Raw genomic sequence first — 16523 nt, forward strand, 5'->3', positions numbered from 1 at the left:
CCCAGTTGACTCGAACTCTTAGAGACTGACAAAAAAAAACCTGAGACCTCAAATAATTTAAGCCAAGCGGTTATGACTTATCATTTAGTAGAAACAATCAGTGCATTACATCCAGTTCGAGCCAACAAGGAAATCGAGCCATTAGTGAGTTCGAGCCAACAGGATTCGACTGTAGATTTAACATTATTTTTACTAGATTTTACTTTTTTTGAAAAAAATAGGTATTGATATGGCATTGACATTTGATCTGTATAAGCTAGCTCAATGACCCGCACCTGCGCGTTCTGTATTTTAGACTTCTTGGCAAATACACTTCTTCAGCATGACAAAGTTAGTTATATCTTGGGTCAAACTGACATACTGGCCCCAGATTGTATGATGATGTTTTTTCTTCAAATTTGTGACAAAAAGTGTTTTTTTCCAAATTCTTATTTTCTGGGGTATTCCTATTTCTGATCTTTTTAATCAGGGATCCGAAAAAAAAAATCCCTCACAAGCGCATGCATGCAAATTTTTAAGGTTGTGATTTTTTTTGTCATTCAATTTTGTGACATTTTAAATGTCAAATGTTTAGAAATAAGAAAATTATAATACTTTACTGTGAAAATAAAAGCAATTTATCAGCACGATTGAAATTGCAAAATGTTAAGACCCCAAAATATAGTTTATATATATAGTTTGGTTAGGTCTGTTTTTTTAAGAACATAATTGTCATCATTGGAGAATGGTGTTAAAGTTATATTCTGTATAAGGCTTTAAAAGTTTTTAACTACACTAACATTTTTTTTTTTTTTTTAACAACTGACCAAAAAAATGGTAGGGACGGGTAACCTGAACCAAATGTATTTTTTTTAGGCCTATGCCATATTTCTTCCAGTGGGGATATTTCACCGAAAAATACTCATTTAAGTGAGTAGCATGTCCAGATTTATGACAGTCGAAAAAAAAAATTGTTGTAAGGCGTGAACAGTAATTTATAAAAAAATTCTTAAGAAATTGATGGTACTTCTGGTAAGCCATCCATCGTAAGGATGCAAAGATGTGTGAGCGCATTTTAGAAATTTACATAAAAATTATTTCTATGCTTAATTTAAATTGTTTAACCATTTTAATATTTTTGTATGGATTATATTTTTGAATAACACCATAATGATGCTAATTTTATGATCTGATATATTAAAGGGAGCTAATAAAACCATATTTTATTATGATAATCTAGCAATTAATTGATTTGTTTCTTCAATTACATAATGCCTATATATATAAAAAGCCCTCCCTGGAAATTTTAAAAATGTTCAAACTTTTAACATATTGTAACTTTAAAATGAAATTTTTATCAGTAGCATTTTTTTTTGTATTACTGATGGATGTCTTAATTAACTCAAACATATTTGAAACAATAATAGTCTGACCCTATTATTAAAACATCAGTTTGATTTCATCCATCGGGGACTTTTTTATATTTTAAATTGGTTTTTATAGTATAATCATTTATGTCATAAAGTCCTGTTCATCCAAACTATTTTTCAGATTGAACATTCAGATAAAATCTTATTTTAACTTTTATGATTGATTTATAATAATATGTGTTACTTTTGTACTTAAATAGTAAACATAAAAAATTCTTCCTGTTCATAAGCCATATTTAGCAAATTATAATTACTAGCACTTAATAACTTTCATTTTCATTGGTCTGTGAATAGTAATTATTTTTATTTCAAAATTATGGATATACATGTAGACTCCCTTGTGATATTACACATCAGAAAGTGTACTTAAAAGGTAACTTAACTTTTGTGATGGCATTTTTGTTCAAACTGCTACAGTCTTTTGACAAGAAAAGATATAATTCCTATAGAATGATACTTCCAGTTTATGAATGTAGAAATATTTTGTATTTAATTAATTGTTAAATTACCTCCATTTTAATTGAAAATAGAAGAAACAATTATTGTAAAACATGAAATTAATTGTATAAATAATTGTCAGCTCAATTCAACTTTTGAACAAAATACTATTTTTAACCTTCAATAATTCATGAATACCTTTTTGCTTAATGGGACTCGCTCATGTTTTTTTTACAAAATATTAGTTTTCCCAGTAAAAGGATCTGAAAACGCTTTTTTATCATTATTTTACCCTATGATATTGAAATTGCCAAAAAAAATTTAAGTTAATGAAAATATGTTATGAAAATGACAAAAACAAAATAATATGAAAATATTTTGGTTTAAGGGGGCTGTGAACCCACACTGATCAAGTCAAGAAAAAAATAAAAAATAAAATCCTTAAATATAACTAGGCAACTAGGACTTCAACAGAGATAGATATTTTGACCTCATAATATAACAACAATACATTGATAACATCACATAATAATGTCAATCAATCAATCACACAACAAGGAAATCACTGAAAGGTGTAAGTAACAAAAATAAAAATTGTGGTCTTCAAAGACAATATTTGGGCAAATATCAACATTTTCTGAAGGGTTCCAACCTGCAGCTAGTATCTTTAAAGTTTTAACACTCTTAATGATTTGCCACACTTTATTTCGAAATAAAAAAAGAAGTGCATTTTCAAACCATCAGCCAGTTCCTTTAAAGCTGCACTTTCACAGACTGAACGTTTTGACAACTTTTTTTATTATTTGTCTTGGAACGAGCTAATTTTTGCCAAGTCCATGGAAACCAGTGATATAAGACTATTGACAAAAAAATAGATTGCAGATTTTATATTTAAGTTCAAAAATTGATGTTTTATGCATTTTTCTTAAACTGTTAGTAACGGTTTAAGCCATAAAAAATTAGTTTTTTTAACAGAAATATGAAAATCTATGATCTGATTTTTTGTCAGCTATCTGATATCATTGGTTTGCAGATATTTACACAAAAACTTGCTCTTTCCAAAACAAAAAATAAAAAAAGTTGTCAAAACGTTCAATCTGTGAGAGTGCAGCCTTAAACTGAAGTAAAGCCCATTTCCCTATGCTTGAAATGTGATGGTATCAAAGTATCAAATGATAATAGACATTACCTAAAACTATAATGACCAACAATTAAACGCAGCAGAGATTTTATTAACTTCATCATGTGTTTGAAGAATTAATGATATTCATCTTTCTCTTGCAATTCGCTTTAAATATGATTTCTTTGCAAACTTGCCTTTATTAGAATTGTTTTTATTCATTGACAAATTCCATGCGATTTTTGTTTCAAGATAATCGATTCATTGTTATTAATTAAGTCACGAATTGATCATTATCATGATTGAAACAAGGGACTTTTGCTCGTGCATTCCTAGTCAATATAGGGCTGTTTATGTTAAGTATAAAAGTTTTTGACATTTGTAATTTAGAAAAAAATATTAAGCAAACAATTAAAACAGTTGTTCAGTTTGTTCCCATAAAGCAACCCAAAATCCCCCTTTTCCAAATTACCAACTAAAAAAACCATAAAGTTAATTATACATATGTTTATCCTTGTTGTATTACAACTAGACAGATGTGTTGTATTTGAAAAGACATAGATATATATGTTGTGTATTTTGTTTCCTCTTGTTTTTATGTTGCTGAAAATGACTGTGGCCTTGTTTATGTTGCTGAAAATGACTGTGGCCTAGTTTATGTTGCTGAAAATGACTGTGGCCTAGTTTGTGTTGCTGAAAATGACTTTGACCTTGTTTATGTTGCTGAAAATGACTGTGGCCTTGTTTATGTGGCTGAAAATGACTGTGGCCTTGTTTATGTGGCTGAAAATGACTGTGGCCATTTCAAGTTGCTGAAAATGAATGTGGCCTTCTTTGTGTTGCTGAAAATGACTGTGGCCTTGTTTATGTTACTGAAAATGTCTGTGGCCTTGTTCAAGTTGCTGAAAATGAATGTGGCCTTCTTTGTGTTGCTGAAAATGACTGTGGCCTTGTTTATGTTGCTGAAAATGACTGTGGCCTTGTTTATGTTGCTGAAAATGACTGTGGCCTTGTTAATGTTGCTGAAAGTGACTGTGGCCTTGTTAATGTTGCTGAAAGTGACTGTGGCCTTGTTTATGTTGCTGAAAGTGACTGTGGCCTTGTTAATGTTGCTGAAAGGTACTGTGGCCTTGTTTATGTTGCTGAAAGTGACTGTGGCCTTGTTTATGTTGCTGAAAGTGACTGTGGCCTAATGTTTATGTTTCGGAAAATGAATATGGCCTTGTTTATGTTTCAGAAAATGACCTTGGCCTTGAGTATTTTTCAAAAAATGACTTTGGCCTTGATTATTTTTTTTGAAAATAACCTTGGCCTTGGTTGTGTTTCAGAAAATTAGCTGCCTTGTTTATGTTTCAGAGAATGAACTTGGCATTTGTGATGGAGCCATAACCTTAGAAAACTTTGACCTTGAAAAGTTTATCACCGATGATGTGTAAGTATTGCATAGTTTTAACAAGTTTTTGGGTCCCCAAAAATGAAGTTGTGATCAATATTTTAAAATACTTGCAACATGGTATATATTATAATATACATGTAAAAATTAACATGCCTGGGAATATATATTACTTAACCTTTTCAGCTTGATAAATCTTAATTAATTATTTTCATTAATCATTGCATGACATATATCACTTAAATCATTCAAGTTAACTCTTTATGTCAATATTAGAGTAAATAAGGTAATAGAATACACTCAAAATGCACTATTTTGGATTAGAAATCGTTAACATTTTCTTGGGGAAATTAAATTTCAGTTCTGAGGGAGAGGCAAATGTCAAAAGGTTGTGCCCCTAAGTTACGCCTCTCTTACGTCAATTCCTTGATTTTACCGCCCCTTCATATTTGCTGAACATTTAGTATTGAAGGTATTTATTGTAAGCATCAATTGTTCACTCTGGATTATTTTTTGTAAGTTTTCACCTACTTGCAATGAAATACACTCATCTTATTCATGCGTCAATTATGACCGTAAAAGTGGCAGAGTGCCATTCACAAGTAACATTGAAATTTAGTAAACATCTCTATAACATTTTTTGGCTTCCCTCTAATTATAATTAATGAGGTCTACAATAGAGCAATCATGAATCACTTGACTTTGTAAAGTGGGGGGTACTTGGCTTACATTTTCATTGCTCATATTTGATATGTTTGACTGCTGCTAGTGAACCTTAAACCTCATGGCTTAGGAGTGGCTGAATGACAAAGCTGTCTTTAAGCAAATCTATATTGTGAGTTTTACTCATTTTAGGGTATTTTAAGTTCTTTTTTATTTGAATAAAAAAAGTTAAGAGTATTATGATAGCCTTAGTGTCGTCAGCATTATCGTCGTAATGCAAAACCTCTTACCTTCGCCACAACTCTGAAACCATTCAAGATATTTAAATGAAACTTGGTACACATTATGTCACAGACCATAACTGAAAAGACCTTCAAGATATTCAAATGAAACTTGGTATACATGTTGCTAGAGACCATAACTGAAAAAAAACATTCAAGATATTCAAATGAAACTTGGTATACCTTATGTCACAGACCATAACAGTTAGTGAAAAAAAAACGTTCAAGATATTCAAATGAATCTTGGTACAGATGTTGCCAGAGACATTAACTTAATAAAACATTCAAGATATTTAAATGAAACTTCGTACTCATGTTTGCCAGAGACAATATTTGATAAGACAATAGCTGAGGAAATGTTCAAGATATTCAAATGAAAATTGGTATACATGTTGCTAGAGATAATATGCACATGTATAGGTTGGCACATAAGTCTTAAATTTAATAATTATTGAGTTGCACCTTGTTCAACTAAAATAAAAGAGATGAACAAAAATAATCTTAATTTGAACATCATTGTGCTTTAGTACTTTGCCCCACCCAGATTTATAAGAATTTAAGCGTGTATTATAGTATATACCTCTTCAAAATCATACTGTGCAGGTAATGCACCAGCTATTTCATTGAATGTTATCATTCAATCAGTCGCCTAGTATATAAAATTTTATATTATACTGATATTGATGCATAATTTTATTAATTCAGAATTTTTTTAAGTAATATTGTAATTAGACTTCGAGCATAGGTGAGCAATTTAGAGCCTTGAAATTGCTCTTATACTTGAAAAAAAAACTGTAAAAATATTTTATATACTCTTGCACATAAAATAGAACTAGAAACGCATAACTATTGACAAAACATGCAATTTGATTGAGTATCAAAATGCATGTTTTCTTTTACCAGATGGTGTTGTTAAAGCTAGGTGTTTTTTAAGACTAGTTGTTGTTTGTGAAAACAGTTGTTTTTCTTTTAACTAGGTGAGGTTTTTGTAACTAGCTGCTGTTGTTGGTGTTTTTCTTGTAACTGGGGGCTTTTATTGGTGATGTTCTTGTAACTAGGTGCTGTTATTGGTGCTGTTCTTGTATCTAGGTGCTGAAAATGATGTTGTTCTTGTAACATGATGCTATGGTTGGTGTTGTTCTTCCGACTTTTATTGGTGCTGTTCTTGTAAATTGGTGCTGTTGTTGGTGCTAACTAGGTACAGGTATTGTTCTTGTAACTAGGTGCAGTAATTGGTAATGTTCTTTTAACAAGGTGCTGTTTTGGGTGAATTTCTTTTAACTAGGTGCTGTCTTTTAACCTGGTGCTAATATTGTATCTAGGTGCTTTACTTTTAACTAGGTGCTGTTCTTGTAACCAGGTGCTGTCTTGTAGATTAAGAGTCTGTTCTTTCATCTAGGCTCTTTTCTTGTAGTTTTTTGGTCCTAATTTGGTGCTGTAACCTGAGTAACAAGTTGCTGTCCCTGTAGATTTAGGTGTTGTTCTTGTGCTAAATAAATATACTTAACAATGGCATTTTAAGGATGCTGGGTGCTGTTCTTGTAACTACTGGGTATTGTCTTGTCATTTAATGTGCTGTTGTTGTTGTTGTAACTAGTTGCTGTCTTGTTGTTTAAGATGATATTCTTATAAGTAGGTGGTGTGTAATGTTCTTTAAATGGTTTAACTAGGGTTTTTACCTGTTTTTCACCAAAAATGCTAGCATCCTATACATAATATAATATGGTAGAAACAGGGCTTTTTGGTAAATGATTTTTGGGCTTGCTCATATAAGCATTGAACTGCTCAGTCCCAGATTAAACCAGCTGTAATCTGCTCTTTTTGTACTTGATATACAGCAATGTAATTAAAAGTGCCATTGTTGTAAAACAAATTGGTTAGCATAATGAAATTCAGTAGGTTAATCGTAAAGGACAATGTAAGGCACTGATGTTTTTAATCTACTTGAAATACTAGCTAATTTCAGTGCAGTCTACATGCAATTGACCAACTTTTTTATACATATTTGTTTGAAATGAATATGGGGCTGATGAGTTTACTTTGATATAAAAGAGCAAGATTTAATAACAAGCTAGTATTCACACCACAGGTTCAAAAAAGGAGATAAACTCAGAAAGAAAAAAAACATTTTTTTTTAAGTTATTTCTCAATTCTGTTGAACTTATACATTGTAAGGCGTGGTCTTTATTCTATTTAAATTCACCATACAACCTCTTCATTATTTATCTATTTTCAATATTCATGGTTTATGTATTATCATCTGAAATAAATGCTGGTTAAACCAAAAAGAATTAAGAAAAAACGTCTTTGAATCATTTATGCTTATTGATTGCGTAATTGCAATAATAACCTGTTACATTGTTCACATAATGTTTGATCCTGTGCTCCTGGGTATTTGCTGTCATTTAATGACGGAATTTCATAAAAGATTTTAAAATCATTGATCTGATGCAAATAGAAAGAGCAGCATTTCTGTTAAATATTTGAAATTCTTTGCATAAATGAGCTTTATTAATAGCATGCCTTTAATTAAAGCCATTTATAATAATTGGAAATCATGGATTTTTATTTTTTATTTTGAGTTACATTAATAGAAAATGAGTATTGTCCCTTGTTTAGATTAAAATTTTAATTTTCTGAGAAAAGCCTGTTTGGGTGTCTAGTCTCATTGACTGTCAACCTTCACCGATAAATTTGATAAATTTCGAACAAGTTAATTCATACCCAATTTACATTAAACAATTGACAATTTTGATTGCCGGAAAGTAAGCCAGCAGTACCGGTATTTACCCTTCCAAAGCATTAACCTTGGCTGAATTCGTATTGTCACTTAATTTAATCTGTATGTCCATGGTCAAAAGAGGAAAGGTACTACGGCAAATTTTTTATTTGTTTGTTCCTGGTTTGCCGACCTGTAGCCCTATTTTTTTGGCCCCGACCCTTAATTTTTTATTGCATTGAGAAATTTTATTTTTATCATGTTTGATTTTTATTTCTTTTAAAAGTTCAAGTTTGGCTTTATAAAAAATACAAGTGATGCTACTGATTGTTTTGGTGTTCTTAAACATATAATTTATAGTATTTGGTAATAGGAAGATTTCAAGAGACATTTCAAATTGCCTAAAAAAAGAAAGAAAAATAATGAAAATATTTTCGAACCTACATGTGTACCCAATTTTTTCGGTGGCATGAAACCGGAAACACATATTTTATTTGTTCAGGCCTTGAATTGTTGCATTGAAAAAAGAAGCACACAGAATGTTATTTTTTTTCACCTGCTTGATAAACAGTTTGATATCCTTTACAAGAAATGTAGCAGCTATAAAATACGCAGCTCAAGACTATCAGCCATGTTTGATCTTCGTAAAGTTTGATTTGTGGCAAAGATGTGTTCTGATGCTTAAAAACATGCATAAAACTTCAGCTGATTTATTAAAGTATTGGTTGTTTTAAGGCTCAAAAATGCCGCCTGATAATTTATAGCGTACTTATTTTGTCCGATAAAACATGAGTGCTGTTTTGAATGCATATCCTACTTGCAATTACATTTTATGAGTAAATTCAACTGATATATAAATAGTTGATGCATTAATAGTTGGAGCTGAAATAGCAGTAGCAGCAGTAGCTGGAGCAGCAGTGAGCATAAAGCTGCAACACAGTAGATGTAGATGAAGCAGAAGTAGCTAAAATAGCAGTAGTTGTAGCTGCAGCAGCAGTAGTGGAGCATTAGTACTTGTAGCTGAAATAGCAATAGTTGTAGCTGCAGCAGCAGAATCTGTAGATGAAGCAGTAAAAGCTGCAGCAGCTGTAGCTGTAGATGAAGCAGCAATAGCTGCAGCAGAAGTAGCTGTAGATGAAGCAGCAATAGCTGCAACAGCAGTAGCTGTAGATGAAGCAGCAATAGCTGCAACAGCAGTAGCTGTAGATGAAGCAGCAATAGCTGCAACAGCAGTAGCTGTAGATGAAGCAGTAAAAGCTGCAGCAGCTGTAGCTGTAGATGAAGCAGCAATAGCTGCAACAGCAGTAGCTGTAGATGAAGCAGCAAAAGCTGCAGCAGAAGTAGCTGTAGATGAAGCAGCAAAAGCTGCAGCAGCTGTTTTTGTAGCTCAAGGAGCTGTAGCTTCATCTGCAGCAAGTCCATAGTTGTAGCTGAAGCAACAGTACCTTATACACCAGTAGTAAGAGCAGCAGTGGTGGTGGTGGTAGTGGTAGTAGTTGTGGTGGTGGTAGTTGTGGTGGGGTTGATGATGGTGGTGGTGCTAGTAGTTATTGTAGTAGTAGTAGTGGTTAATATGGTGGTAGTAGTAGTAGTAGTAGTAGTAGTAGTAGTGGTAGTGGTAGTGGTAGTGGTAGTGGTAGTAGTAGTAGTAGTAGTAGTAGTTGTAGTAGTAGTAGTAGTAGTGGTAGTGGTAGTGGTAGTGGTAGTGGTAGTGGTAGTAGTAGTAGTAGGAGAAGTAGTATTAATTGTAGTAGCACAAGCAGTAGCTGCTGCAGCAACAGGTGTAGCAGTGTGTCGGAGAAATAAGCGACTGAACTCCCCTACAGAGATATGTGTGGCATGATCATGAATAGGTCTCATGATCGTACTCTCTTTTTTGCTCAATCAGACATAATGAATCTGGGTGAAAATTGATCTACTTCTAAACAGTTTATATGCTGGCATCTAATCACGTATTCATGACATTAAAATGCACTATGCAAATTCGAGCAGTTAAACATTTGCGTCTTTAGTTTCAAGACCCTCATATAGCTTTAAAACTGAAGGTCCTGGGTTTTTATTTTCCTGTAAAACTAGATAGGAATGTTATCATTAAATTTCATATTTTATATGTACCAATAACATAATCAGAATGTGCAAATTGTTATGTTTTTTGTCATGCATAATTTAGTGTATAATTTTCGTTAAGACTGAGTGTTTTATATGACATTTAAGTAACGTTTTGCTACTGTCGTTACAAAATGAATGATCTTTTCGCTGTAAAAAGCAGTATACAGTGTGTAAGCCTTATCCGCAATGTAATTGGTTAATGGCATGGCCAATTAGTTAAACGTTTTGTTTATAACAACAGTATGGTATTAGATTGTACAATTCACTGACTAGAAAAAATGTTCGTTAATTCATTTCGGTGTCATTTTAACAAGAAAACAGACACAAAACAACATATTGTTTCAGGTCCTTGCTCTGACACAGTTGACGAATAAATTCCTTATATTATGACTTCAATTCAAAGAAAATATCTGTTTGTTTAATCTTTCTCTATTTGTGCATACATTAGAAATTACAATTAAGTTATTGTTTTTCATGAATTTCATAAATTGCATTTTAATATGTCAGAAAATGTGTTTTTAAACAATATGAACAGAAACTATTCTTCATGAATTATTTTAGCAAATTTAAAATGAAAAAAATAAAATTAAAATGCTAAATTGACAAAAAAATTTTACATTGTTTTCAACGTAGATGTTTAACACCGCACAACCTTCACTTGTATTTCGTTTCGACAAGTGCGGGTATTAGTGCCTAACTCATCTAATATTGTTTCTACAGTTATCATCCCTTGCCAAATAATCACCAATTTAAGTTATTCGGCAAATCTACCTTATCAACAACACCATTATTAACCTAAACTTCTCTACTCTAGCCATTGCCTTTTTACGATAAATGAGTACTCTTTTTCCTATATTTCCTTTGCATAAAGTTTAATATTATATAAATGTTCTTACTTTTTTTTTTTGTCACCAAATACTAGTATGATTGTGTTTGAGAGTGTGTAATAATGTTATAATTTGTTCATGGCATGTATGTGATATTGCATATAATTTATGATATTTCTATGACTGTTTATTATGTGTAACACTTGTACTATTTATATAATTTGTATTATTTATATAATTAATCACTGTAATGGTGGAAATAAAGAGAATATATATATAACTAAAATAATACATATAAATGCAGATATGGATGGTTTTTGTAAACACAAGAATCGTTCTAGTAATTATTTTTATCACTGCACTCATTGTAAACAATTACTGAAATGCTGATAAACGCTATCTTATTGGGGGACAAGTACATGTATAAATTATACCACCCTGTACATATTGGGAAAATAAACAAATAATTCACAGCTGATTTCAACCATCCCTCTGATTTTAGCAATATCAGTTAATCTTAACATTTAAGCATCACAGCCGGGGTTATCTCGAAAGAATGAGAAGTGGACAGTAGTATGATTTCCAAATCTGTTGAAATTATAATACCCCACTCCCATTTTTTGCTTTCCTGTTTTTCAAAGTCTTCAGATTATGATAATCTTTTTTGACCTTGTGGTCAATGTCGTGGGTGTGTAGAAATGTTAACCTTGGGCAAAACTGAAAAACATTTCAAGTTAGTTGAATAAAACTTCATAAATATAAATTATTATTATTATTATAATTGTTATTATTATTATTATTATTATTATTATTGTTATTATTATTATTATTATTATTATTATTATATATGCTTTCCTGTAGTTAATAGAGATTTATCAGTGCAATAAAATTGATATTTACTGTCTATCTGTGAGAGTGCAGCTTTAAGTACCAATTTATAACCACAATACAGATAATCAAAATAAAACAATGATAATCTTAAAAACCGCAAATTTGATGAATCTTGAAATAAGATCTTCCCACATGATTTTAGTATATGTATCTGTTCTAATCATGTGACGTTCACATGCTAAAAATACACACTATAAACTGAGAACCATTATGCCCTACTTTTGAACATGTAAACTCAGCCGAGACAGCGACACTATATCCTTTTAATCATGTAAAATGATGTATTGAATCGGCCTCATATGTTAGTTCGTATTGATAATTCTAGGCTTGTTTTGAGAAAATACTGTATTTGCCGATTTTGGGGCCATCTGGTGTCCCTTTAAGGCATCTCATGTACAATAATGTGAAATTTTGATGCCTGAATACCATGACCCAATATTGTTTTGGTATCGTTTGAAATGGTTTAAAGAGGCAAGACACCAGATTTTTCCACAATTGGAAAATACATTATTTCCTCAAAACAAAGACTATTTGTCAATACCAGCTAGTATAAGGCCCTTAATACATCACTTCATATGATTAAAAGAATATTTTGTCGCTGTCTCATCTGAGTTTACCCCGTTTAAAAATAGCACATAAATGTTTTCAAGTTTATAGTCACAGTATTAGTTGAGCATGTGGAAGTCACATGATTAGTACACGATACAATTATACCGATGCAATTTCTAAATTTATTGTTATTTACGTGGTAGACATTAACCTAGTATATTTGAAATAAGAAAAATATGCAAAATCTGGGAAAGATACATGTGTCATCAGCGATGTGATACATCAGTAATCAAGATTTAATGAGTGTCAAATAGCAATAGCAATTTTATGTAAGTTTTTGACAATTTTCTTTTTTTCTTGCAAATGTATCTCCTGGTGTCTAGTCCCTTTAAAATTTAGTGTCAGAATATGTAAAAATTAAACAGATATTGCAAGTACATTGTTTTGACAATGAAAGATTAAATATGCTATTTCACTTCCGATTTTCAGTTGTAATATATAAAGTACAAAAACTGCTATAACTTTATCTGTCATGCATTTCGGTCAATTATTTTCAAATTAGTTATCAGTTAGCGATATCCTTTGAAATGATACCTAAATTATATCAGGTCACTTAATATAAGGCATGGACATTTAACATAATGCAATGCAAAGGGAATAGCTCATTCAAACTACTGATGCTTTAAAGCTGTGTTATCACAGTCTCTGATTGACCATTTTGAAAACATTTTTTTTGTTTGTTTTGGAATAAGCCATTTAATTGTGTGAATATGTGGAAACTGATGATAAAAGATTGCTGACAAAAGATCAGATTGTAGTAATTCATACATTGATGTACGTTCAAAAATTGATGTTTTATTGCTTAAAGCATCAGTCTAAAAGCGTTACTAATGCTTTAAGAAAAAGGAAATTTTTCAAAAGAGTTACAAACATTTCAGATCTGTTCTATTTTGAGTAATTTTACATGTCTTTATTGAAGGTGTTGATGCCAAAATAATATGACCGTAAGTCATTTTTTTAAAGTGTCAAAACTGTCTGTGAGAGTGCAGCTTTAAGTTAACATTTTTAACCACAGACAAATTGGTATCATCTCAATTTGACAACAATACAGATAATCAGAATAAAACAATGATAATCTTCAAAACCGCAAATTGTATGAATCTTAAAATAAGATTTTCCCACATGATTTTAGTTTCAGAAATTACAGATTTGGGTTTTTTGGTCACTGCATGAGATAATGAAATATGTGTAGCACTAAAGTTTGACCCACATTTTTGAAATTATTTAATATCACATGTACTGAATAATGTATATTGGTGTTCAGAAATGGGTATGTTTACATTTTAAGGTAAATCTGTTAAATGTCAATCAGTTTTGTCAACAACCTTAGGTGTACTTTTAAGTTTAACTCTCATTTAATACAAAAAATCCACAAACCACAATGAGTTTTGTGTTTGATTTATGGTGAAGTTTGTATTCATTAAACAAACTCAACGTTGTTCCCCAGTCATGTTTATGAAAATATTATGTTTCATAACTGTACTCAGAAATCAGAACCGTGACACATTAGGATGGTCTAAATTTGTCCAAATTCTGACGCATACTTTTTCAAGGGAAATCACTTTTGTCTTGCATGTCTAACAATGATCGCAGTTGTGTCCCTTTGAAAAAAAACCAAGAAAAAAGTAAATCAGTTGTTATCTCCCTTGCAATAAAAGGTGTCATTAATTTCGCCATTGGATATGAGAATTATAGTTAATTGGTGATGCAATAGCATCTAGATTATTAATGCCTTATTGAAAATCATGAACTTTATATGAATCATTTAAGTAAAAAACACCAAACGTTACATGAAAATAATACAGTCTCACTGATTGGCTGTTTTTTCACCTATCAATTATTCAAATATTTGAGACTGTCATAAATGATTAATCCAGATTTCAATTAATCAATAGACACAGCTTATTGCAAAAGACTTTTCAACATCAGCACAGTGATTAGCCCCTGTCTGCCTGCCCTTGTGAATATTGAAATACAGAAGTGCTTAATGGAAATCAGTTAATAATTCCTTGGTTTTATAAATTACATGTGTGTATGTATAAATTATGATTTAACATGGCCTCACGAAATTTGCTACAATTATGATCATGGAGCTTGATTGTACCTCAGTGCTCCAGCTACGCCTAAATAGCAGAGTGGGGCACCCCGATGCCCTTTTCCTGCATACATGTCATATCCCCGGAATTTTGACCCATCCCCTGTTCTCCTGGAGGGGGATGAATATCCCCCGGAATTAAAAAAAAGTGTGTTTAATATTACGCAAATTTATCACAGGGTTTAATTATATATGCCTGTTTACAGTTATGATGCCCTTCCTGTCCTGAAGCTTAGTTGGATTATCAACTGATGGTTTGTTTTAACAACACCTATTAGGTGACACATGCATTGTTTTGATTGAAACTGACGGAATTTGCGAAAGAAATGTCAATTAGACTGGTCAGATAAAAGATCGATTTTCATTGGTTTAACTATAATTTTTATCCAGTCAGAGAGGATGTAACAAATTAAAGAGTTATTCAAAACATGTGTCATTGTCATCAAAAGGATTAATAATTTAAAGGTGAGAGTAAATTATTCGGTAAAGAAAAAGGATTAAAAACACTAATAGACAATACTGTTCTCTGTTATGCCTCACTTACATGTTTACATACATGCCATTGACCTTCATCGCAAATATCGAAAAATAACAGAACTTCAGAAGAGAAACTGAAAGAAGGCAATTCGGATGAAATGACTAGTATTTATTTAATATGGTGGTATTGTTTTTATTTTTTGATGAAAGCCAAATGGAGATATGTTTATGAACTGAAACAAAAAATTATGCATTTGCTTTTGATCAATTAGCAAATAAATCTGACTATTTGGGAATTGAAATGAAAAATAATGATAATTCATTCCACTCTCTCTATTAATAGTCTGAAAGTCATCATTTATGAATCATTTAGATTTTGTATCCGATTTAAGAGGAAGGTTAGCCCATTAAATTGTTTCTGAAACATATTTTTCTATGAAGTATTGTATCATACAAGTGATGATTTTATTATGCAATATGGCTGTGTCTCAAAAAAAATATAGTTGAAGTGCTGGAAAAAGGGGTAAAAAGGGTGAATTGGCACGTGCGCCATGCCCATAACGCTACATGGCGATGATGAAAATCCCCTGGTATGTGACCCAAATCCCCTTGAATTCTGGACAAAATCCCTGGGGAGCCTCTCAAAAATATGGCAATTTGTTTTTTTCGTACTTGCGTCTTAAAATACTTTGAAATTTTGCCAAATTAGACCTGCTAACAATTCCCCTGAATACTACCAAAATCCCCCTTAATTTTCAGCCTTTCTGAACAAATCCCTCTGAATGGTCTCCAGAAAATATGGCATGTATGTTCCTGCACCCTGCTGCCTTTTTACCACACCCTGCTGTGCCCTTTTGTTTGACAGAGTCAATTTTCATAAATCAGTATAAAAATGATAAATATACATAATTTTGACAGTAAAATTAAGATAACAGTAAATGTATTCATAACATACTATTAGAATTGTACAGATACACATACACAATAAGAATTGAACATTGGCACTTGCAAGTGCCCCATTATGGCTTATTCAATGTGCATCAAAATGTTGTTTTTTTTCTGACCTAGCAACCAGACCTTTTCAAATCCTGTCTGGAGCACTGGTACCTCTAGTACAGGAAAACTGTGTATACACTGTATTATTCATAAGATATAGACAAAAAACAATCACAGGGATATTTGTCTTTAAGATATACCCAATGTTATAAGAACAATTCTGTCACTTCAAGGTCCTTTTGCGTCTTGGGGCATTAATTGTCTATTTTCCAGGACCAAAATTCATGTGATTAGTACCGGTACTACTTTTTGCAAATAAACTATTTGTCATATTCAGGTGAAAATAATAAACATGATTATCATGCCTTTTTGCAAAGAAGAGACAGTCAATTTGTTCTGCCAAAAAAGCAGTTTCAAGCAGTTTTCACAATGTTTTCTGCACTTCATAGAGTGATAATTTAGGCTATGATTTAATTTAGGATATGCTTTAATTGGA

General features: G+C 31.7%; 1 protein-coding gene across 2 annotated transcripts in view; it reads left to right on the top strand.

The window, feature by feature from the left end:
- The window catches only part of LOC128231558 (myelin regulatory factor-like), a 65272-nt gene that overhangs the window by 1561 nt on the left and 47188 nt on the right, over positions 1-16523 (top strand). For both annotated transcript variants that reach the window (XM_052944552.1, XM_052944553.1), the window contains exon 2: positions 4324-4399. In XM_052944552.1, coding sequence (XP_052800512.1) covers positions 4324-4399 — 76 coding nt within the window. The remainder of the gene's footprint in view (positions 1-4323; positions 4400-16523) is intronic.

The sequence above is a fragment of the Mya arenaria genome, chromosome 4 (assembly GCF_026914265.1).
Source record: "Mya arenaria isolate MELC-2E11 chromosome 4, ASM2691426v1".
Classification (NCBI taxonomy): Eukaryota; Metazoa; Mollusca; class Bivalvia; order Myida; family Myidae; genus Mya; species Mya arenaria.